At 43.7% G+C, this 25,071-nt stretch overlaps 1 protein-coding gene across 8 annotated transcripts in view; it reads right to left on the bottom strand.

The window, feature by feature from the left end:
• The window catches only part of PDZD2 (PDZ domain containing 2), a 139,949-nt gene that overhangs the window by 28,537 nt on the left and 86,341 nt on the right, over positions 1-25,071 (bottom strand). For 6 of the 8 annotated variants that reach the window (XM_042028566.1, XM_042028565.1, XM_042028564.1 and 3 more), the window contains 9 exons: positions 24,018-24,185; positions 11,364-11,475; positions 9,309-9,457; positions 8,542-8,661; positions 5,956-6,070; positions 4,192-4,265; positions 3,810-4,035; positions 2,645-2,762; positions 69-201 (listed from right to left, as the gene is read on the bottom strand). In XM_042028566.1, the coding sequence (XP_041884500.1) occupies positions 69-201; positions 2,645-2,762; positions 3,810-4,035; positions 4,192-4,265; positions 5,956-6,070; positions 8,542-8,661; positions 9,309-9,457; positions 11,364-11,475; positions 24,018-24,185 (1,215 nt within the window). Of the gene's footprint in view, positions 1-68; positions 202-2,644; positions 2,763-3,809; positions 4,036-4,191; positions 4,266-5,955; positions 6,071-8,541; positions 8,662-9,308; positions 9,458-11,363; positions 11,476-12,013; positions 12,080-24,017; positions 24,186-25,071 lie in introns of those variants that run through there. The other 2 variants (XM_042028571.1, XM_042028567.1) reach the window with 2 other exon arrangements.

The raw sequence follows: 25,071 nt of genomic DNA, 5'->3' as shown, positions 1-25,071 counted from the left end.
GACAGCAAGGCTCAAATTACAGTGCCAGATGAAAACAACCCAGATACACTTATTCATTTTCTCCTCACCTTTGGGTTAGGATGACGACTAATGATTAGGCTGACTGGGCCTGGTCCACACTCACTCAGGATTGCGTAGGCTTCGCTTAATGCGGCGTGACGCAGGCTCACAGAATCCGCCTCCAGAATCTGGTCACCCCGGCTGCACAGAGATACAGAGTCACCTAATCACAACCACTTGTCATGCCAAAAATTTTTACCTTCAACTGATGGCCAAGGTTCTTCAGAGACACAAGTGGTCTGGAAAAGTGACTTTCAAAGAAGCTGGTCTTGCTGCTGCTCCCAGTGATTTGAATGGTTTAAGTCCTCTTGAGTTCATGAGGGAGACCCATTCTGCACTTACTGTCAGCGCAAAAATCTCTATTAAATCAGTCAAGAAAACTGTCTGCATTCGGAGCAGGGTGAAAATAAGCTTCAATTCCAGTTCTGCATTCAGATACTTATTGAGCACAGAAGACAAAAAATGAGATTCAGATGGGCTGTTCCTTCACATCATATTGAATTACTTAAGAGAAACACTGATAAGAAATTCATGATTTAGATATGAGTTTAGGAAATGACTCCAGGGAAAAATTGGGCGTGGTAAGTCTGTATTTGCTAAAAATTAACATACAGAACCCATTAAAAAAGAAAAAGAAAAAACAAAACAAAACTCTCCTGAAAGGAAAACACACTGTGTGATTTAAAAGGGCATGTAGTGACAGGAAAAGGGAGTATGGCTTTAAACTGGAAGAGGGCAGGATTAGATGAGGTATTAGGAAGAAATTCTTTACTGTTAGGGTGGTGAGGCACTGGAACAGGTTGCCCAGAGTATCTCTGGAAGCATTTGAGACCAGACTGGATGGAGCTTTAAGTAACCTGATCTAGTGGAAGGTTCTCTGCCCATGGCAGGGGGGTTCGAAACAAGACAATCTTTAACGTCTCCTCCAACCCAAACCATTCCATGATTCTGTGATTGTTTAGTTTTGTTTTCTCAGTTTCTTAACTCTTGCTTATGGTGCTCAGACGTCTGGAACTATTCAAAAGAAAATATCATCAGCTAGGGATACCATTAAAGCATTGTCCATAATTCCTGAAACATTTGCTTTGAATAGGCACTCAAAGAATCTACTACTGCTGGCTTATGTTGGGCTACTTGTGACAATGACCTTGTGCTTACACCATGAGTACACACAAAGGCGAAATAACAATTGCGATTCAGTAACCTGCACTTCTGGTACAGGCTCAGGAAAGTAAAGGGTGACCTATCAGTTGTGCAATCATCCCACTGCTCTGCCCATTCTTTAGACTTACACAAATGTAGTCACACGGGCCACATGACTTGGAGGGGGAGCTCAGATACAGAGGAGCTGGATTCAAACCTCCCCTGGCATTGCGAAGCCAATGTTTGATTAACAACATCTTCCAAAAATCAAAACCATCCTGTAAGTCTTGGCCTATGAAGCCATAAATTGCTGATGGGACAACAGAAGCAATGTCTCAAAGAAGCAAGCTAAAGTCTGGGAAGAGTGCCTGGATACAATCAATCACGTAAACCTAATAAACAATACAGCTGTTACATACAGATGTAACCAGCACTGCAATGTTTTCCAAAGGGCCTGCAAGAAAGCAAGGTACCATTAAATGCTGTCTCCTGCAGACATTTCTATATGATAGGTACTTCCAAGATTTTGGCAGCAATGCCACCATAAAATTATCTTCTTCCCTTATTCCAAGAAATCAAATTTCTCTATCGCAGTTTTCCTGGTGAGCCAGGAAACAGAAGGCACTCTAGCCATGTGAAAGCAAGGCATTTGCTCAGCCTCTCTGCACCAGCGCTCGCACCACACGCTCAAAGTGGATCACACGGTCCCAGCATGCCTTCAGCACAGCCTCCCCTCCAGAGCCATGCTCCCAGCACCCACCAACATTTATGCAGGAACACAGAAAGTGGCAAGGTTTCCTCCAATGGTTTTCAAAAATGAAGCCTCCATGAGAGGAAAAGCAAGCAAGTTTCTGTCACTTAATCCAATGTAAAGCACAAGGGAATCCTGGGAATGATTGCTTCCTAAAGACATCCCAGCTCCATGACAGAGTGAGTTGGGCTGGTCAGCCTGCAGCAATCCTGCCAGACTGAGAGTAAGGGCAGGAAAGCACTGATGCAGCCACGGGCATAGGCAGCTGCAGGAACACCTACCCCAGCTCTTTTTAGGAGAGTTTCAGGTGACTGAGCTTTTAGCAGAGCTCTGCAAATTTCCTCCCAGTCTGGGGTCTCTGGCTGCAGCTCTCACAAAAATGCATGAGGCTGCACTTCTTGCTGCTCCCCTTTTTCAAAGGGTGCTATTAGGCTCAGCTTTCTGTATAGAGAAATTTTTTAAAAAAAACGACCAAACAACCCAGACCTTAATGATCATGCTGTTTCCAGAACACAGAATAATGTTTCCTGGGTATTTAATACTACTTTGGAATGTCTTTACTTATATGTTTTCTTTTTGGTGAACTCTAAAGTATAAATTTCCTCCCTGCTACATCGACTGATTGGTGAAAACAAAGTCTCAACTGATTTTATTGTAAAACCACTCCACCAAGTTTCTGCTTTAACCAACCTTAATCTGCCATCCATTTTAGCCACTGATCCTGGGGCCAGGCTGTGAATGTATATCCCGGGAGAACTGTTTTCCAGCGTGAGACAACAGGCACCAATGCCAAGCCCAACCCCTGGCTCTGTGAAAAACAAGTACAAAGAAATGTGGCAGATTGTAATCGCACAGGACACACAAGTGTTTGTGTTCCCACATCCCATCTGAGCTCAGGACTCGTGTTATTGTTTCAGGGCTGGCCTTAGGTGCAGTCAGCCAGGAAGCCAAGACCAACAAGTTGAAATCAGGATTGAAAATAGCTGATCCTGACTGTTTTCTGAGATTCATCACTCTCAGAAAATATTCCGTGCGCCGTGGGAACCTCCTGGAAATGTCACACAAGGTCTGATCTGGTCCAAGGTGCAAAGGAGTAGGGGCAGCAATCCAGTCAAGATGTCACTTAAAATTACTGCAGAAAACACGAGCACAGAAGATGCTGCCAATTGTATTGCTCTCTTTCGTTAAATATCTCTATGGCATTCCTCAGCAAAGAAGCACAAAGGAAGGTGAGGTATTATCTCTGATTCAATGATCACCTCTGTCCACTTTCACCTTTGCTTTCCTTCAGGTAACTACATCCCTGAAGTAGGAATTACTGGACATCTTACATTCTCTCTCAAAATTTTGAATCCAACCTTTAAAATCACTTTACTTTAAGTCTTAAAAATTGGCATATTTGTCTAGCATATATAACATATACTTTAAGTTTATAATGAACAATTATTAATAATGAGAGCAACCCTTATGGAGGAATTCAAACAGGTCATCTGGGAACTTTTCAACACTGTGCAGCTTTGTCTTCCCCGGAGATGCCCTTTAAGAGAAGGGCAAGGCTACCTGGGCTGCCAAGAGGCTGATTTACATTTTTCCTGGTATCTCACAGCCTCCCTCTTCAGCAGCATAGACACTGACTGCTACCCATAGGACACTGCTGATTCTGAAGAAGCAAAATGCAGAAAGGGGAACTCTTCAGAAGTTTTTGCATTAGAGGGTACTTTTCCCCCTCACCCTGTGGTTCAAGGTCAAACGGGCACAGGCGGGTGCACCAGATATGAGAGTCTTTAACCCATTCCCAAAAACTCCCCTAAGAAGCACGGATTTTTTCTCCCAGACCATTTTGATGGACCCTCACCTTTATTGAGTGTCACATCCATGACGATCCTGTCCTTGGGGCCAGGTCCTTTGCGGCTGGAGGAGGAGCCATCGGGCTCCTCAAGGCCGGGGACAGGCACGCTGCTGCTGGCACTGGAGCTGGGGGAGCTGGAGCGGCTCAGCAAGGTGGGGGTGACGCAGGGTGTGAGGCTGGGGCTGCGCAGCCGCGTGCGCACCGTCAGCGTCACCACACCCTTCTTGAGTTGCTGCAGAGACAGCACAGAACCACAGTGAGGTGACCAACACTTGTCACTAAACCTGCACACAGTAACTCGTGGCAGCGCAAGAGTATCAAGCTGAGGGTACAAGATGGCACTGAGTGAAGAGGAGCATGAATCTCTTCAGAGCTACATCCATGTTACCTTAAACCTCTGGATGGCCTCCTGATGGGTCAGTCCTTGTAGAGACTCTCCATTAACTTCCAGGATTTCATCTCCTGGTAAATAGATACAAAAAATGAAGTCAGCAATATAGAGACTATAAAGATTCAAAACATCTTTCCTGAGCATGAGGTGACCCACTACTATGAGGATTCCAGTTAACTATTCAATAAAAAGCCTTTTACTGTCCTCAATTTATTTTCACTTGTACTAATGTCTCTGCAAGTTACCAGTGACGAATTACCAGAGTGAAAACTGTTCTTCGGCAGATATCCTTAACCTGGCATTCTCACATGCACAAACAAGCTGAAAACACAACGGATTTTAATTGAAGTCTAAAAATAGATGATTATGACACAAAGTCCAAAGGTACTATAAAAGTGCCCTTCTTTTGGAAGCATTAACAGGAGAAATGAGGAACTAAGTGAAACACTACAGCAGATCACTTCAAAGCCTGTTCAGAGAAAACTAACCTTGCATCCACGTGCAGAAAGCAAATGTGTTCCCTTACTAAATGCCTGCGGACAGAGAAGCATGTAGTAGCCCACACGCTGTGACAGCAAATGTCTTTTTCACCTCAAGGAACGTGTCCTGTCAGATTTCCACCAGCTTTCAGGCTCTGGGTCTTACTACTTACACCCAGCTGTGCTATCTACCTTCATTTTATTAAAAGGAGGGTCAGCATGATCCAGATCCACTTCCTGCAATTTTATTTGTGTCTGTGCAAAATTACATGGGGCAATACCATCAGCTAAGTCTACCCTTCCTCTCCTTTCCTAGCCTCAGTAAAGAAAAAAAGAGAAGAGTTTGCAAGCTATGAATAGCCTGCAAATGATTGCTGGGTTTATGGGACAGCTGTTACTTATTGGCTTCCCACGGCAAGTGCACAACCTCTGATGCAGGGATGCGAGCTTCCCTCTGGCAGCAAGTGTGAGAGTTGGCACCAAAGGCAGTCTCAAATCCAAGTGTGATAAGACGTAAAGAGGGGAACGATGATATGAGGAGAGAAGTAACACACGAGCAGCTTGAGAGAAGTAAGACAGGAGTAGCTTTCCGTGGAAGCAAAGTAATACAACCCCTGCAGAAGGGTTGTAAACCACCACTCATGGTCACTTTGTATTTTCAACAGTGTGTTAAGAGTCTGTCTGTCTGACACAGCACTCAGACCAGGGTGCAGCACACGCAGAGCACGCTATGCATTCAGCTCAGACACCAAGAATGGAACAGCAGTAAAAACTCTGGCTATATCTCCTTCTCTGACCAGGGTGAGCTTACTGCCAATCCCATCCTTCTGGTTTTTTTCTGGTTATGACTCCTACTCGTCCTGTCAAAATCATACCCAAGAGCCTCTCCCAAACATGTCCCTATATATAACCCCTTCTCAGACAAGCATCTTTAAGCCAGATGCTGTAGACTATCTGTATTTCCATGCTGTCACTGGCCCTGTCCAACTGAAGAATTGCAGCTTACTATTTGGACAAATAAAGTTCATGAAAGAGAAAAGGGGAAAACAAAGTGGCCACCACTATGCTGTAGTTTCCCCTTCCCAATATGCAATATAATCAGTGATATAATATGCAATATGAATGATCTTCCACAGGATGAACAAACAGGGTATGTTCTATTTTCCATAGCCTCCTTCTGCTGGCCAGGTGCCTAAATATAGCTGTACTTGAGTTTTCCTCCTGGACTGAAATAATATCCCACTGTAGTCCTTTATGCGAAGCTGGATTCCCTCTACCGTACCTTCTTTAAGCCTTCCATCAGCAGCTGCTGCTCCATTTGGGAATATAGTCTTCACAAAAATCCCCATGCGTCCACGAGCAGAATCCTGACCTCCCACAATGCTGAATCCAAGACCCTACAGAAAAGAGAGGAGAAGACACACAGCTGGCACCTTACTCTATTATCACCTGTGTGAGAAAGACTGCCAGTAATGTACAACACAAGGGAAAGATGAAAACCTAAAACCTTCTGATGAATTGCATTGCCATCTTACTCTCTCCTTCCATTTCCTCATTTACTTTCACTTGATTATCAACACACTCATCAGCCCAAAAAGTAGCAGCAGGCACTCTAAGCTGATACAGCAAAATTTCTGAGATTATTTTGGGTTTTTCAAAACACTGGGTTGAAGGCGTTCTCATTTTAAGAACATAACACATTCCTTTTAAATTAACAGTCAGTCAATTCCTACCCCTGAGATCTATATCCAGGATTAACTACAGGTTTCTCTTATGTCACAGATCCTACATTTCCTCAGGAAGAAGAAAAGCTTCAGACCATGACATAAGGTCAGTCCTGCAATGTCAGGAATGTAGCTTAAAGGGGAATGGCATGTGGGGGCTTCCACTCACATGTACATTTTTAATTATTCTGGAGACATAGATCACGTTGTATTTAGAAAAATCTAGATCAATGGATTCCCCAGGGCTCCATCCATTAGCTCTTATCCCTGCAGTACCGCAGCTGGCTGTGAGACCATCTTGCAAAGCTGATCAGAGAACTGATGAACATAGCACAATGAACCTCTCCTCTTTCTACTGAGTTATTTCCCAGACAAATCACTTCCTTGATCCACAACCCTTTCCCGTATTTCCCCTCGTCACTGCTGTACATGCATTTTACAGAATAAAGAGAAAAGTCACCGACCAGGTGGACAAGGGATGTGGAGAACTGTTATGCTTTAGTGATCTGAAGCCATGGATATTATTATTGCCTTGGGCAGCGCTCTCCAGCTGAGGGATGCTGCCAGGGCAAGCACTGTGTTTACAGTCCAATACAACAATCAGATCTTTTGCTTCACTACGTGAATACAGAGCAGGCCACCACAGTTAAAAGTTTCCAGGAATTTGATAAGACATTACTTATTTCTGGAAAGGAAGCGACTTAGGTCCCTTGTGCAGCACAACGTAATTCCACTAACTGTTCAACCCAGCGCAATTATCAACTGTAAATCAACCTACAGAAAGCAGGATGCTCCTGGTACTCCCATGCCTGGACACAAGAGTTTTCCCCATGGCTCCATGGGTGGGTTGGGAGAAATATGTCTGCAAAGTACAGCAGTTCCTACACTAGCCCACCTTCCCAGACAAGCACTGCCACTCCACAGAGGAAGCCACCCCTTGCAGATCTACCTACAGACGAAAAATTGAAGACAAACACTTGGCTCCCAGCCATGAACACTGCAACTCTGTGGAAAAATGTTTCAAGTCCCAGGTTTGCACAGGGATAATAAGGTGAGTGCTACTGCACAAATTGTACAAAGTGCAATCCCTAACAGAGGAGATCACCCAAGAGGTGGGTGGAAGGCACACCAAATGGCAGCTGCTTTAGGTGGTTCATATCTCTAGAGTCTACATTCTCCCCGCTGCTTCCTAAAACCTTGGAGGTAAGTGCAGAAAGGCAGGAGAAGGTGGCTTATCCCAGGGGGAGGAAAAAAATCTAATTTTATGAGAAAAACAGGGTCAAAAAATAAGTATGTGAAAAATGAAAAAATATTTGCTTGTCATAAAAAACCCACAGCTCCTAAACCAAGGAAAGTTAAAGCAACTGTGAGTCAGTCTACCAAGAGAAATCAGTATTTCTCTTTGCTAAATATAAAGCACAATAAGGAATTAGTTTTGCATTAGAGCTTGAAAGTCAAAACAAGTCTTCTTAGTCTAAAACAAATCCATCTGATGACTTTAAAGAGTATTTCACAAAAGGACATGCATATTTTTAGCATATTTAAATGACAGCTCCAATACTAGTGTGGATTTGATTAGGGAAAACAATATACACCTGGGTTAACGCTTATATATTTTTCCTTAGCATTCAGCCAGCTGGTACCTAGCAAGTGTGTAACTTATTATTGGGAGAGAGAAGAGGACTTTTTGACCCATGGAATTCAGTGGTGTCAGAGAAGCAATCAGCTAGTAACCTGCCTTCAGGTTTAACACTTAATTTGCAGTAATTTTTTTTTTTTTTAAATGTATTCAGCTTCCACAGAGGGAAAATATGCTTGTCCATAAATATACATGTGAACAGGTACTGTTCTGTAGCTGCACCAACTTTGCATAAACATACATATTTAGAGATCCATTATTAATATGTGATATCTCAGTAATGGCGAGATGCACCAAACCACAATGAAACCACCCTGTGTCAAGTGCGCGACACGAACATCACATCCCCTGTACTTTGCACGGGTAACTTTGGCATTTATGTTTGGAAATGGGATTTGTTTATCATTAGCATTACTACCAGCTAGCTTGAGGGCAGCTGGAAGTACAGGAGATACCTCTTAAATGCCAGCTTTGCTACATGTGAGAAACATACAGAAACCCTCACCTTGCCCTGCCCTTTCATCAGGACAATGTTGGAAATGATGGACGGCTGGGTCAGTCTCCATGGAGATTCCACTTGGGCAGCACTGAAGGAACGGGTAGATTTCTTCACAATATGGTAGTCCTAATATCAACAAACAAGGATAATTGCTCTGATTGCTTGGCACAGATACTGGGGATGTCATACCGGGAAAATTGTATGTGTCAAGGAAGAGGGATGCAGTATCTTAGAGATATATTCAGAGGAATGTTCAAGGGATGAAACCCCAGCTCACTACAATCAAAGTGAATCTTGCCACAGTAATTTTCCCACATTTCTCACAGTAGAATCATTTTGAAATCTATCAGTCACAATTTGAATTAAAAGGATTAAAGGTAACCTCATGATATACTCAAGTCCTTATCTGCTAAAAAAAAAAGAGAAAGGAAAAAAGAAGGGAAAGGCCTACATTTTGAAATAATTAAAATAAAGAGCATTAGGATTTTTTTTTTTTTTGTAAAATCCTCACATCTCTAGAACTGCAACACTTTAAGATGAACAGCCTTAGGACCTTGTGGCCACAAGCAAGCAGTACTCTCCATCATAATGCTCAAAGAAGTTCTCTGTAGGTGGCCAACACATCCCATTTTGGTCTGCAGGCCTGGTTCAAGTCCCATGATGTACCTACATGCTTCTTTTCATGACCCTCACCCACTTCTATGAGCTCCAGGCAGATGCCATAGGACCGAGCACAGTGGGGTGCTCACAGCCAGCTCCGCCTTCTCTCTCACCTGTCTGGCTCCTGCTGACTCCAGCTGCTGGGGCAGAGAGTGCTTTCTTCCACCCCGGGAATATTTCACTGCTATTTCATAATTTGATTCACCATTTTCCACTGTCAGCTCATCATCTTCTCCCACAGACTCCAAGCGGGATCCGGCACCTAAGAAAAACCACAGAAACACATCCTGCAAACATCTGAGAGCTGCTTTAGCCTCTCTCACCAGCAGGCAATAATCACCTCCTGAAAAAACCAACTTAAAGTGCCTTAAGACAATGCTACCAGCTTCTCAGACGGGCAGTTAGAAACCAGTTTTGATCACACTCAACCAGGAACTTTTCCTGCTGTCATAGGTTTCCTGCAATCTTTCCGTGATACTGAACTCATCGTATTAAGGAAAAGAAGAAGATAATTGAGTCAGTAGCTCAGGGACAGGAAAGAAATTCATCTGTTCACACCCAATGGCACTTGCCAGTGCACTAAGCTCTCAAGCTTCATGTATTTAAAATTAAAAGACCTGACACTGCAGCAGTATTCATTTCTGGAGGTGTCATGTCACTTTGAGGGAATTTTTTCTGGAATGGAAGAAGTAAAAATGTGCCAAAAAAATGCTATTTTCTCTCCTTTTGGCAACAATCCTAGTTTGTCTTAAAGAGAGGAGTGCAGAGTTCATGTAACAAATAGAATTATTTGTCTTGAAGGACATCCTGTAATTAGCCACAGAGTATCCCACTCCTTGCACCAAGGGCTCCTCCAATTCTCATTTTCTCCAAGCTCCCTGCAGAATCCCCGGCCACAGCAGTTCCCGCACATTTATCCTTGTCATTTCCCCACCACACAGGGAAGGGCCATTAACCCCTATTTTACAGATGAAAACCCAAGACACATGCCAAATATGCACAAGCTGGATTTCATGAGGAGGATTTAAGATTACTTTAAACCAGCATTATGTTGTAGCTGTCACAGAGAGCAACAGCTGTGTTTTCACAGCTTTCATCCTCACTGCCCTGTCTGTACTCCAGGAACAGGGAGTCATGGGCTGAGGTAGACGCACTGAAAATTTGCTCAGGAGAGCCCCAAACACATTTTCTGCCACCTCCTCCTTGCCTGGAGACTGTGCAAGCATCGCTCTCAGTGCCAGGGAGGGATGGAGCATAGAGCTGGGGCAGCCGCTTTTTTTTCACTCAGCATGAAAACAATTCTGCTGATGCATCCATAGGCAGAATTTGTATCCAGTGCCTAGAGTGCAATTCAAACCTGCTCCCTGCTTTGGGATCTGAAATTACCTCTGCTTTTCAACTCCCCTTCCCCCAGCACACAGGCTGCTGCTGCTGCACACAGACAGGATCGCAATCTTGGCAGGACCAGCATCCTGGCATTCCTTCATTCCCTGGCACCTACGACTAACCCTTTCCCATCATTTCTCCCTCCCTTCTTCTAAGAGAACAGTTGTAATTCTGTATTTTCTGCCCATCTCTGAATGCATCTTCCCTTCTCGTGCTGCTGTCCAGGCTGGTAGATGCTTCAGCCTCACCCACAGCCAAAGGGCATCAGCACTCATGGGAACAGGGTCTGGATCCCCACTGAGCCACGGGGCTCACGGCCTCAGGGCTACAGGCAGAGGAGCATCCTGGAGGACGCTAAAAATACCTTAGTAATTGGAAATTACAGTGAACACAGGAGGGAGGGAGCCTCAGAAAGCATTAGGGTTTTGAACATGATCAAGCTCTGCACACAGGTTACTGTTAAGATGTGGGGACAAAGCAACAGAAAATCTGGGGATTAGTCACCATAAAGGCATTTGGATCAGAGCAAACTGAATTATTAAAAAAAAAAAAAAAAGAGAAAGAAAGAAACAAAAAAGAAATACAATTCTAAGTTTTGCATGATATTTCTGTTCCTACAATAGTTCAGCTCAAGAGGCTGAATACAATTATCTTACAGATGGGATTTTCCTTCCAAAACAAACTTAATATGATTTCAAAGGAATGCCATCTCACTTTTAGACAGTTAAAAAAAATACACATTAAAAATCTACAATTGCTATCTTCTATCAGCCCAGCTTTACCTTGGGATCGACTTCTGTATTTCAGTATGCCACTTGCAAGAGCTGAACTCTGATTGTTTCCTTTGGACACTTCGGCACAAGCTGGATCTTGAGACTTCTCAGTTTCCAGCACCTAAAAGAAATTAAAAAGAAATAAAATTGTTGTAAACTAGAGATGTTGGTGACGTTTTTCTAATTTTCATTACGGAACAGAAAATTCCATTGCATATCATGTTTGTTTCCAAAACATGTCATTGTACTAAGCTAGCATACATTTGCAGTAAGTAATTTTTAGCAATGCCTTTGGACATTGCATCCTCTGCAAGACACCACACGAATGCCCCCAGAATGCATCCAGCACTTGCGGCACCTCATTCAGGTGCTTTTGCATGTATTTGAACAAAATTCTAGCTTTCACTTGCATTTGTGCTGCTCTGCAGGCTTCCACAGACATCACATCTTTACAGAGAAAACCACTTTTAAGAAGCATTACTTTATTGTTAGTATCTGCTGAGCACCAATGCAAAGCCTGATGACGAAAAGCTTTTTTAACAGAAAGTTATGACAGCTAAGCACTTTAAAAGCCTGGAAATGTGCAGTTTAAGTTTACACGTGGAATCACAACCCCACCACCCTGAGTAAATGCACCAGGACAGGAGAAGTCTGTTTACCGAGTGTGTTTGCCCGGACGCCAAGTAACAAGGTATGCAGCACGGCCACATGTTCTCTGCCTCCTGCTATCCTGTGGTCAGGAGGAGCAGAACTGCCCATGCGCAGGCTCTGCCCAGCCCGTGCATTTTGGAAGGTGCTGGTGAACTGCTGGAAGTCAGTTTTAAAAAAACCCCACCCAAGTAACCAAACACTTTCCTGTAAAAATAATTTCTGCTTCTGCTATTCAGTCTTAAAAACGTCAGTCTTTCCCACAACCAGCCTCCCATCCCCCAGTCCCTCTTATACCCAAGCCAACAAAGCCAAAGTTTATCTTTTGTGCAAAGTCTAGACTTCATGATTTCAGTTTGAACAGTAGAAACTTCAGGAAAACATAAAACTGGCAGAAAACAGGAAGCTGGAATGGAAACTGCTTTTTATTCCTTCCCCTTCAACACGAACAGCTACACTTAATTTACATAGTTTGTACATCCTAGGTAGTAGTCTTTGATTTTTCAAGACATTGCAGCAACTACTTCAGAGTCCACTTCTAGCATCAAATGCTCTGCAGCTCACAGATCCATGTAAACTTAAAACCATGTGATTCACTCATTAGTCTGAAAAACCCAGCACTTATGATTTGGTCATCCTAATGAGGGATTCATTCCAGAAAATATGTAAGACATCAAATTCAAAAACCCACCCAAGACACCCAAACCATCAGCAATTAGGCCACAGCCGAAGTATCACAAGCTCTCCTTCCAAGAGACTTCTGGGATATCCAGAAGACAGCAGAAGCATGTGGAAATAAGACAGGACCTCATGGATCTCACAAAGATACATTGAAATGTACCCCACAAGCGAGAACACTCTTTATGAACTGAGTATGCCTCCCCTGTAGAAGGGTAGAAATCATTTCCACAGACACAAAAAATCATGTAGCTGGTGGCTTTACAGGTGCCAACAAACCAACTGGTGCCCAGGGCCAGTGCCAACTCTGTGGCGGGGAATATGTGAAGCACGGAGATGAAGAAAAACAAGAGGAATGTCTCCCTAAAGCAGCCAGTTTTGCTGGTGTGCTGTTTAACTATCTGAACAGACAGGGATGGGTCAAATCTGACTTTTCTGGAGCTGAGCACAATGCAGCTCAAGTCTGGAGCTATACAGCTGTTTGCTTTAAGCAGCCTGCATGGACATGGGCAGTCACACCTGATAAGACCACACAGCTCCCAGCGCAAAGCTGGATCACTTCCTCCAGCTCAGAGGACAGGGGAAAAAATGACTTAGGTTGTAGCAGTGTACAAAAAGATGCTGAAATCACCTCTACCAGGACCAGTTTCCACCCTGAGCCCAGGCTCAAGGGTGACCTGTTCAGTACACCCTGTGCCTCTACTACATGAGGTTTGAGTTTGGTTTGCTGCCAGTAGGTTGGGGTTTTTGCTGATTTTTGTGCCACAGGAGAAAAGTACCAATGCATTCTGCAACTCCATACATTTTCATCTGCTGGGGTGGGTAGAAAACCAGGACACAATTGCCACTTGTATTAAAACTGTGCACCCCACGCTACCTTCCCCTCACGGAAATCCTGGAGCCTGTGAGCCTACAGACGTCAAAGCCCAAACCCCATGTATGATCCACAGAAGGTCACATGTGTGCAAACACCAATGCTAGGGAAAGCCTCAAGACATTCTCAGCAGCTTCCTGAAATTATATTTTATCCAAATAGGCTTCAGATAACAATTAGGAAGTAAAAACATTTAGACTATCTATGTCTGTGGGTATTTTTTATTTTACTAGAAGTGTTTTTCTGACGCTAATTATAAACACATAGGGGAAGACACTAGCATTTGCAATGAAGTAGATACTCTTTAAGTTGTTGAGCTTGCCTAATAAACCACCAGGAGTTTTATCCTATTCAGAAAACACTTAGAAATCTGATCTACAAAGCCTGCAAGAACTCCCCAAAGACGTGTGTGTCTGTAATCTTTGGCTCCCTTGTAACTTACACAAGAAGAAAAACCCAGCTCCACCTTATCCTTCTGGCTGTGAACATATCGCTTTACTGTCTCGAGGTGGCTGCCCAGATTTAACCATGCCACTTTAATTTTCCTCACTTTCAAGGAAATGAAGCTTATTATTTCAGTCCTGTAGGTCTCTTATTAAACTAAACCAATAAATCCTGCCCAGTGCCATCCCAGCATTAAGGACAAGGGGAGCTTTAACATGCACAGTAGTTTGAAGGGAGATGTAAAAATAGAGCCCATTTTGCCAGTTCATTAAGCAGCTCTGGGATCAAGTGACGGTGACATCTCAATTGATTTCAAAGGAAACGGTGCTATCAGGGACTCGCGGTCCTGGCACTGCACCAGAATGAACAACTGCCCTCAGAGTCCTCGCCTGGGCAAAGCTCCAGCGTGACCAGGCTCTTAATTAGGCGAGATGAAGAGCAGGATTATGACAGTCTGTATTGTTTAACCGCAAACATCTTGGCAATCCCTGCCTATCTACAAAAACAAGACGGCACACAGAGGTTGATACAATTTAATAAGCAAACTGCTTTTCTGCTGCCCTTGCAGAGCTCCTCAGCTGCTGCCCTTCCCAACAGCGAGCCCACCCGACTCCCCGTGGCACAGCCTGGCTGGCTCTGCTGAGGAGCACTAGCAACATGCAGGCCAGTTTATGCTGGTGGTTTGGGAATGAAGCAGCGAGAACCAGACTGAGAAGTCTGCAGCATGCCAAATTCTGCCCTACCCGCACTGGCAAAGCAAGTCCACCAGCAAGACCACCGCCCTTCCTCAGAACAGCCATGTGAAAGAGGAACGGCTGTGCCCCAGCCCAAGCTCCATGGGAAAATTCTGCATCTTCTCTGGTCCCATTGGCACTCTGTCCTTGTCTCTGACCACGACAATTTTTCCTTAAGCAGCACTACCCCAAACATTTAACCATGAATTGCCCCAACACCACTGTCTGTGGGGCAGCCATCAGGAGGAACCCAACAGGCCTCCACGAGGAGCCAGCACGGACCCTTCAGAGCAATGCCCACAAGACCCAATGCAAACCTTCACCTGCTCCCTGCACAGAGTCTTTCTTCCTAGTCCCTTGAGACTAACTGATGCCTTAAAGTCTTTAACTTTCAAAAAATTGTCAAGATTTTTTTCCAAGATACGGTATAATTCTAGCTGTTTCAGTCATTTGTGCAATTACTTATTGCCTTATGGGGCACAGCATGCTTTAAGCCTTAAATGTATCCACTAGGCAGGGAGCTCCACATGCCCCTTTGCCTTGCACAGAAAGTAAAATACCTTCACTTTTAAATTAGCTGTTTTTCACTTTAATTGAATCCATCTCACAGACAAATTACGAACTGCAGCACTATAATTTACGAGAATTAACACTGCAAGTGATGCAGAGGACATGGATTTTCTAATCTTGGACAGCACTGAGTTTTCCATGCCTTACTGCTCTGTTTTAGAGCATGTACAAAGCTGCACAGATCCTAGGAGGAGGCTGATGAGCTGGGACATACTGCATCAGGGGCTGCAGCACCCAGGGGCATTTTTCCAAAGCACAGCACATCCCAAGACCCAGGGAGCTCCCTCAACTGAACCATGGGGCTCACAAGAAGTCCAGATTAAATCCAGACTTAGCAATTTTTGGTGAAAGCTAGAGGATTCCCCTCCTCCAAAGGGCACTGCATTACTAGTCCCCTCTGTCATGACACAAAAGCAGAGAACAACTTGGAGCCAGGGACGGAGGAAAAGATAAGGAACATCACCTCCACATCAGCACTAATCCAGTGCCTTAAACTGGCACCTCAGAAAAAAACAGTGCCCTGGTTTCAAAAAAGCTGGTGCAAAGCTGACAGAGCAGACAGCAGTTCTGTTAATTGACCAGGGAGGCTTCAGGAAGGCTCAAATTTGGGCTGTGTTTAGCAGCACTGATATAACAAAGCATCCACCACCTTCCCCAGAAGCTTGCCTAGGAATTCCCTGTGCTGGTACCATTGGTGCAGACCATACTTCCTCCCACCCAGGCAAAGGAGATGGGAACCCAAGGCCTCCTTTACTTAATTTTAAAGAAAGTGTTGGAAACCTCTTGGTTCATGCGCAGCAACAGATCAGGAAATCTGATAAACAGTCAAGAACTGGAGCTGCCTAGCTTTCTGAATAGGTGGAAATGCCAAATAAACAAAACAAAAGCTTTTAAAGTGGTCTCTAAGAACATCTAGTCTGCCACTTTACCGAATGCCTGCACTCAAAAGCGACCTTAAGCCTTCAGTATAATGCAGTAGTTGCTCGACAAGGAATTACTATTCACTTCAGGAGGCACAGTTATTTTTGTGTCTCTTTTCAAAATCTACAGAGTAGTCACACACAAGAAACAAAACCTGGCATTCACTAGCACAAAGACAGCAGCATTATCTGCCTATGCACACTCTGTAAACAGACTGGAAATGCACTATGGCAGAGCTGAGCTACTCTCATCTTCCATAATGTTGTATTTATTTTTTACAAGACTCTCCAAAACCTTCTTGAATGTCTGTGATAGCAGGAGCCACAATGTGTTGACCATGTTCAGAGGACGCTGGCAGATTCTTGATGTCGCAGGATCCCAGCTGTGCTGGCTCCAATGACTCACTGGTCAAGAGCTGCAACTAAGCAAAGCAGACTCCATTTTCACACTTCCAAAGAGTCACTAAAATTATTAATAATGTTTTGAAGAGAAAAAAATCTTCTAAAACATATCCTTTTAAACAGGAAGAAATGCAGGAAATGGCTAACGCAGCCAAGTTTTCCAAGAAACACATATCGCAGACAACACATGCACTTGGAAACAGTAAGATGCTCCCAGCTAAACAGCTCCCAATCCTTTTTGGACCAGATTACTCTTCTTCTGCAGTATACTATGATTTTCACTAGAAACAGCTTTTGAGCTAAAGAAAATCAAACGCACACAAACAGATCCCTCCTGTTCTCCTTTTTATGCTTTATCCTTTTTCTCCCCCCAAACATCAAAAAAGCAGGACACATGCTTTCCATGTAGTTTAGTCACTGCCCACGAGATGTCTCTATGTGCTGCAGAGAGATCCCAGAAGACCAGTCTTAGTAAACAGCAGAGACCTAAAGGATTCCATGAATCTATGACAAACATGGAACTCAAGCAGTGTGAAAGCTAGTTCAGCTACTCCATTATTTTGTTTAATACATGCTCAGTTCATGGCTTAGCACAAATCCGGAGCCTTTGCATCCTGACAAACAATAAACTGCTTATCTTTTTTTCTTTCTTTTTTTTTAAATAATGACAACCTTTTTATTCCCAGTAAGGGACAAAACATGCAATAATCACGCCTCAAAATAAACAGTTCTCCTGAGAATGAAACAAGACCTTCTTAATACTGACATCAACCAACAGCTGCAGAGAGCATTCCCATGATGCCACTGGTGGGAGCTCTGGATTTCAACTCCAAACTGGCATTTTATACCATCCTAAGTACACAAGAAGACATGGAATATGTAAAAATTACGTGTCTTTCATACCTGCATCTTCAAGGATCTGAAGCCTCATACATTATAGAGGCTGCACAGCACATCTCAAATGAGTTCTACCTGATCCCAACCAAGACTGGACAGCGTACATGCTCAAAAATTTGCAGATGTGGTAGTGAGACATCCACACTAACTCAAAAATTCTAGAGCCTGTATCATCCTTCTGCTAATGTATGTGAACCGCATGGCTGCGACAGCATTTCTCTTGTTCCAGTGCCATGAGGGTGTTATTTTTAGCTTGTTAAAGGCAGTTCATCTCCTTCAAAACTGGCAGTTATCCAAACAGCCAAAGGAGAGACAGGCTGTACTGTATCTGATGCTTTATGGGAAGAGCCCTCATTCACAAAGACCATACAGAACCTGTACTGTAGATAAACTTGTGTTTCTATTACTCTGCTGACTTGGCTTTCAAATATATCACATAGGAAGAGCAAAAATTATAACTGGGGGCCTTTTCTACACTGTTATTTATGGTCAAGTCAGAAAGGTTATCTTCCACCAGCCAAAGCAAGAGGAGGTATTTCACATTTTGTAGACTGCACCACATCTACAGAGAACCCTTCAAGTACTGGCCCCTGGGCCCCGGGGTGAAAGTTTTCTCTGGTCTTGCCTTAAAGATGGAGGCAGCAGGAAGAGGCCCAGAAGGGCTGGGAGCCAGGCACAGGGAATGATATGAGTGCTCTGAGGAGCTCCCTCCTGACATGAAGAACGCATTCATGTTAATGTCTCCTTGACAGGTGAATTTTACAATGTACGAAAAACAGTAATTCAGTGACACTGCACCCCCCGGGGGCCTTTCAGCACTCTTCCTCCTCCCCCAGCTCATGTGATGTGTGCCAACACCTTCCTCCAGCCCTGACCAGTGTCACACCACCACAATCAGCCCATGGCTGAGCAACCCACCCTCAACAAGTCGAACTGCAAATGCTTATTTTAATGTGATAGGGCTTCTAGAAACAACACGATCTGTGTGAACAAGATTTGGTCTCCAAGCATTTTGTCATTTCCTCTTGGCCAAATTCCTAACTTTACTCTGAAAACTTGCTTCTGGATTCACTGTAGGACTCAGCATCTCATCAGCCACAGCATGGGTGAAGGGTACTGCTTGGGCACCCATGGATATGCTGGACAAGACCGTACCTCAGAAAGGTACAGTTCAGCCAGACTTTCAACAAGTTCAGCATTTACAGCTGAGCAGCAGCTCTGAGCCATGCCAAGGTGTAGCTGGACACAGCCCTTGCCTGCCTCATCTCCAAGGGTGATGTGGCAGAAGGCAAGATCTGCAAACATTGCCAGACCTCACCATGAAAAGAGTTACTGAACCATTCCCAGGACATAACCAAGCCCCACACCAGGCTCTTCAATTTCTTCCTTTCCCGCCACCCTAAGTAAAGCATTTCATTGCTAACCAAATTTCTGCCAGGAAAATCATCATCTTGCTTTTCTTCCAGCCATGCAGTGCTGTTTGAGGAGTGAGACATGTTTATGCAGCCTGTGTTGAGACTGCAGTGCCCTAATGGGAACAAACACTCCAGTACTCCAAGTAACGAGGGCCCCTCCCCAGGCTCTGCACACATTTAATTGTTGAGTTATGCTTCCTGTTCCTTCTCAATGCTAATGCTTTCTCTGAAATTCTCTCTCAGTGTTTCCAGAAGAACTTTTGACCCCAAGACTGCTTTTAAAGTTATGGCATTGTTATCCTCTTCATTATGCTTGCATGGCTACAGGTAATTATGTATGGATTCCCTGGTAAGACAGAAAGGCTCATGGCAGAAAACAACTAGTTAGTCCTATAGCACAGAAAAAAATATATAAACAGGGAGGGAACTTAGCTAAACAAATGCAATTCTTCACGTTCACCAAACAGGTTTATTCATCCCCTTTCAGTTACATGTCTTGCATGAAAACCACAAGTGGATTTTGGCAGGGATCAGGTAACCTGGATCACGAAAGGAACCTTAAACAGGAGACATCCTGTTTCTGTTCCTGGTAGGAGAGTGAAGACCTTGCTGGGTCATGGCTGTGTCCACGTGCAACGTGCCCAGTGCTGGTGCGATGGCACAGATCACACACTTCAGGTCATCTCAAAATGATTAAATATGAGTAGAAAGGCCCTGATACCCACAGCAGAGGGTCACGCAGCTGGGGGAGATGCCAGAGGGTGTGTCCCCAGGGCTTGCCTGCACAGTGAGCTTGGGCATAGGGAGGCAAATTCTCTTCCCAGCGCCCCCTCCAAAGGCAGAGGTAAGGATGACCTCCCTTCCTCTTTTGCACAGTTCCATTCTCCATGGAGTAGACTCAGCTCAGGGTCCTGCCTCCAGCATCAGGACTGGCAGATGCCCAAGGGAAAACACAAGATTTAAGTACAAAGAAGCAGTCCCCAGCCTTCCATCCCTGCCTCCAGCAACTGCAGATCCAAACCTTCCGAGGCAGACACCCTCTTGCTGTGTTTACTAACTTGCTAGAATTTCAAGCCATTAATATGAAGGTGGTCACTGAAGCTGAACGTTTAAAAAAATACTCAGACCATCAGATATGGAACCATACATAGGCAAGTAACTTTTGAAGCAATTAAGAATGGCACATGCTTCTGTCTAGGGACCAAAAATGCCCCAAATTCATTGGACACTTTGCAAACCCTTGGTAGATGAGCCTTCTCTTTAGAGTTCACTTCCCAGGTTGCTCCACCAGCCAGCAATACAGTGACAGAGTCAATTTCAAGCAACAGAAAAACTAGTAAAAGTGAATTAGAATTAAAAATAAATCGTCCAAGGCAAATACTATCATATTATCCTATTTCACACTTGGACATAAATAATGACATTTTAGAACAGCAGTGTCAACTGCACACGGCAAAATATGGGTTAGGGTGGAGGAGTTTAAAATCCCTAAAATTGTTGTGCTGTCCTAAAGGACAACACAACTCTCTGAAGTTTCGTGTCTGAAGTTAAGGAACATTTTGGCCAAACTACTTCTGAAAGAAATGCACTTTAAGGATATTAATGTAATCCTTTTTCTGCCTGGCAGCACAAGGCTGAATAAAGTTAGAACTTCAAGGCATGTTTAATGTTAAACAGGGCTTTACATAAGGAGACTGCAAAAGCAAACTCAAATAAAATTGTATTATGTGATTTTTATTAATGAAACTTAACAAGTGGACATTCAAGTAAGACTTAAAGTGGTATTTCTCTTAAATTACAGTTTTCAAGGGCCACTAAACTCTTCTGCTGTATCCTGCAGAAGCTGACTAGCTCGGACTCTATTTCCTTGTCTGAAAATGCTGGAGCAGAACTTAAGAGAGTTGAAAAAACAACTTGCTCGTGGGGAAACTTTTTGGCCTCCAGCCTCTAGACAAGATAATTTTCATTTTTATTATTTTATTTCACAGAATTTTAAAGTAAGCCAGGTTGGAAGTGACCTTGGGGGGGCGGCCCATTTCAAAACAGTGACACAACTTACATCAGTTTCCTCAAGAGCCTGGTCCAGCTGAGTTCTAAGTAGCTACAAGGATGAAGATTTGAATACATACCTTCATTCCAAGTGATGGTTTTTTCTGCCTGGTTCAGCCTTTAGGCAATCAGGTGCTAAAGCAGCAAGTCCATCACATCTATTAATTAAGGTTTTGAATACTCAGCAGTGAACTACATTTACAGAGAAGTTAACAACAGAATAAATCTTTGACAAACCTAGAAGCTCCTGAAAGTTTTGTAGTATTTTCTAGACTTAATAATTAGACAGACATTGTTCTGGGTCAGAAAAGGGACAGTGAAGCCTCAGCTGACAATAAAACACTCTGAATTACTCATTATGACATAACCACCCAGCACCTGACAGCATCCCTTTAAGTCCCTCCAAAGCCCCACAGAGTAAACAAGAAAATCCATTAACCTCTTGTCAGAGGTAAGAAAGGTAACTCCTGGACAGAGCTGAGTTGAGAATCAGCTTCAAATCTAAGATGTCTTGACTCTTATACTGAGATCAGAGTCTCAGTTACCTGCTCCTGCCCTTGAGTACAACCCATCGTGGAAGTCTAATACAATTACATTTGCACTGATTAAAAATAGTTCAGCTTAGTTCCTGCTTTAATCCTCAGTCACGCTGTCATCCCTTATCTACAGTACAGATATAATGGAATACATGTGAGAGAAAGAGAAGACACATGAATATCATCAAAAGCGTGAGAGCAGCAAAGAACAGTGATTTCCAAAGCGATTTTGCAATAAGCTATTTGACTATACATTTATATATATTTAAAAATAAAATCTTTTGATGCTTTGATTTCATACTGGCCTTGAAATCAGCTTTTAAGCTTTGTTATGAAAAATCCCCCCCCAGTCTTGCCAGGTGGAAAAAAGCCACATGAATTTTATCTTTTCCATACATTTACCTTCCTCTGTCCTGGCTGGTGGTATGCAGTATTTGCACAGCCCAGCTCAGCTCAGGCTGCCCACACCCAATGAGGATGGATGAGGATGTAAAGCAGAGAGGTTTACACTGTGCAGACTGCCCACCCCAGGCTGCAGAGAGCCCTGTCTCCACTCCGAGGCTGACACAGCAATTGCAAGGGGAACACAAACACATTCTGTGCTTTGGATCAGAAAAGCAATGATTTCAGCTGCAGATCAAGCAAAAACAGAAGAGGTCCCAGAGAGTCACCAATAACTTATTACATTCCTTTAAATTACATCCTTTCAACAAAAGAAATTAATAGAAGCAGAAAACACAAAGAAAAGGAAATCTTGCTGCTGCTCTTCTAAAGTGTTTATTGTACCCAGATTTCTGTGATTTCCCCTCAGCCTTTCCATGATGTATTCTGAAAGCACAGAGCTATTGCCATCAGGGGCGAGAATACCAGTCAGGCAGGCAAACCCAGCTGGCTCTGAGTTAGTGGCTGCCATCACTGCCAGCTGCAGTGGCACTGGAAAGGACATCAGGCTCTAAACTCAAGTCCAAGCTGAAGGGCTCTGGGAGGCTCATGCAGCTGTGTCCTCATGGTCACGTGCACCTCAACCATCTTGAGCTTCCCTGAGCATTATGTTAATCTGGAAAGGAAACGCTTGATAAAAAAGCCATCACTGGCAACCAGGCACAGTTGCTGGAAAACACATGAGCCAACCAAGTGACAAATAACTCCTCGTGTGTGCTAAAAGAGTCACTGGAATGCCAGAGAGCTTAATCCTGAAGCCACACATAATTAAATTTTGTCAAAATTGATTTTTATATTTAAGTGCTGCTGAGCCATAGCCTTATTAGAAACTACCAGAACTGGAAGCATGATACATAGAAGAATTTGAAGTATTTTGATAGTCAAAAGAATGCTTAAATGCCCACTCAAGTTAGCACACAAACACTACACCAACATCAGCATGCTAAGCATCCCCCATTTATTTTTTTTCTCTTCCTCCCCCCAAAAAGGCACTCTGGCACATAGAAGAGAAGACAGTGAAGAAATAACAAAATTGTCAGAGTACTGAGATGTGTGAGAGTGAGAATTGTTACAAACATTGACTCAAAGTAAGTCAGAGATGAGAGGCAGGTAGGAAGTGAACACCAGCATCAGCTAGACTACAGCATGAGACTCATCCTGGGGAGCAGCCTTTTTTGCTCAGGCGTAAGAATATAAAATCAAAACAAATCACCAAACCAGTATCATATCTGAGCCATCCAGAGGCTTAACTGATTTATTTTAACTGTCACAGACAAGAGGGGGAGGGGAAGACAAGAAGGAAAAATAAGAAATAGATAAAAGCTTCAAGTGAATCCACATGCCTTCCCTTGCTGGAAAACAAGTCCGCAAGCTCTTTAGATTAGAAACATTTTATTTTTTGTCTGTACAATACAAGAGAGGCCCAGAAGACCTATGAAGTTTCATAGAGCTCCTACATTACAAATAAATAACAATAACCCACTTAATCTCTTCTTAATGCAGCCCTGAAGGGAATACAAGTGAGATTATCAACTGGCAGCATTTACTCAGCGGAACTTCAACTATGGTTCACAGCCAGAAATTCCTATCCCTTCTCCAAAGAGTCTGTTGGCTTCAACAGAGCAAATACAGAGTTCAAGACTTGGATCATAAACTGTTAAAGAAGTTTTGTTACAAAAGGAGGGGAAAGAAGATCATGTAACTGCGTAAGCACGGCGAGAGACTTTGCATCAGATCCAACAAAAGCAGTGGAAGTGGGTGGAAAACAATCGAAGAGAAAAACAAAACCACGATTGCAACATAGGCTGGAGGTCTTGAGAGCTCCTGCTCCGTGTGCTGCTGCCTTGCTGCAGCGCAGAGATGGCAGAGGCTGTGGTAAATGCCATCCCCATTCCAGCTTCTCACCCGCTTCCTGTGCGGAGAACGGCTGGCTGGGATGGGATTGCCTCGTCCCGAGGACCTGCTCCATGTCAGGCTATAGAAGAATGTGACAGATGCAAATGGGCATCGAGAGAGAGAGAGAGAGTAAAAATGTCACACCAAAACCACACTTACAGCAACCAGTTTTTCAGGAGACACATTCACTCCTTTCACATCTTCTTCTTCTGGCTCTTCGTTTTCCTTATTGTCAGTGCAAGAGACAGAGTCTTGGACTGAGCAAGTGCTAAGCAAGTCTGGCAAACTGGTAGAAGGATACTTCAGAAGATCGCCTTCGGAAGATTCCTACCCGAGAGACAAAAAATGTATTACATCACATGCAGAAAAACAGCAGTGTCACAGTAAAACTGCTCCATCTCACCTGCCCAGTGTGAGCTCCCTGGTAATCCTCCCCCTGGTTACACACTTCCATGTGCTCAAACTTTTAATGGTTTGGTTATAAAAAGCAGGCTTGGTTTTAAAGTGCATATATAGTAAACATACGCCAGTACACATTTAAAACATTTAGATTTCATAAAGGAGAATTTAAAATAAATGCTTCTCCAGCAGCCAGTTCCTCCCCACTTTGGGTTTAGTAAACGTCACTGCAAGTGGTCTGAGAGTTGACAGACCCCATTACTCATTCCACTGCATCCCAAATCACACCATGTGCTCCTGTTCCCTCCTTGTGGATGTTCCCTTCACATGTTTATCTACCTACACACATAAGAAGAATACACTGACAACCCTACTTAGGAGAATACAATGCAAGCTGACCTACCAATCCTCTACCAAGTCAGTCCTGATGCTCCAGCATCTGTTTCCAGTGTTTGCCATCTTTTCTGGCAGGCAAACATGTGCCTCAGCCAAAAGCAGTGGCGAGACAGACTCATTACTTTTAGAACAAATTCTGTGTTATTGAGCACTCACCAGGCCAAAAGGCAAAGCTGAATTCCTATGCTAACAAATAATGCCCAGAGGGAGCTGCTGGGGAACACTTCACCTATCCACACCTTTTCTGGGGCTGCCAGAAACACAGCACAGGCTGTATTCCCTACTGCTTGCCTTTCCAAGTCCCCCCCTTCCAGGGCCATGAAAAGTGTCCGAGTGCACAGAGCACAGACAAGCAGATTCACAGCCTGATCAGGACAGTGAAGTTTTATGTCCTAAGCTTATGCATGATGATTATTTC

The sequence above is a fragment of the Corvus kubaryi genome, unplaced genomic scaffold, assembly GCF_017639235.1.
Source record: "Corvus kubaryi isolate FWS band 111438036 unplaced genomic scaffold, C.kubaryi_AGA036_p1.0 37308, whole genome shotgun sequence".
NCBI classification, from domain to species: Eukaryota; Metazoa; Chordata; class Aves; order Passeriformes; family Corvidae; genus Corvus; species Corvus kubaryi.
The sequence above is the reverse complement of the archived record's forward strand: the minus strand, read 5'-3'. Positions and strand labels throughout refer to the sequence as shown.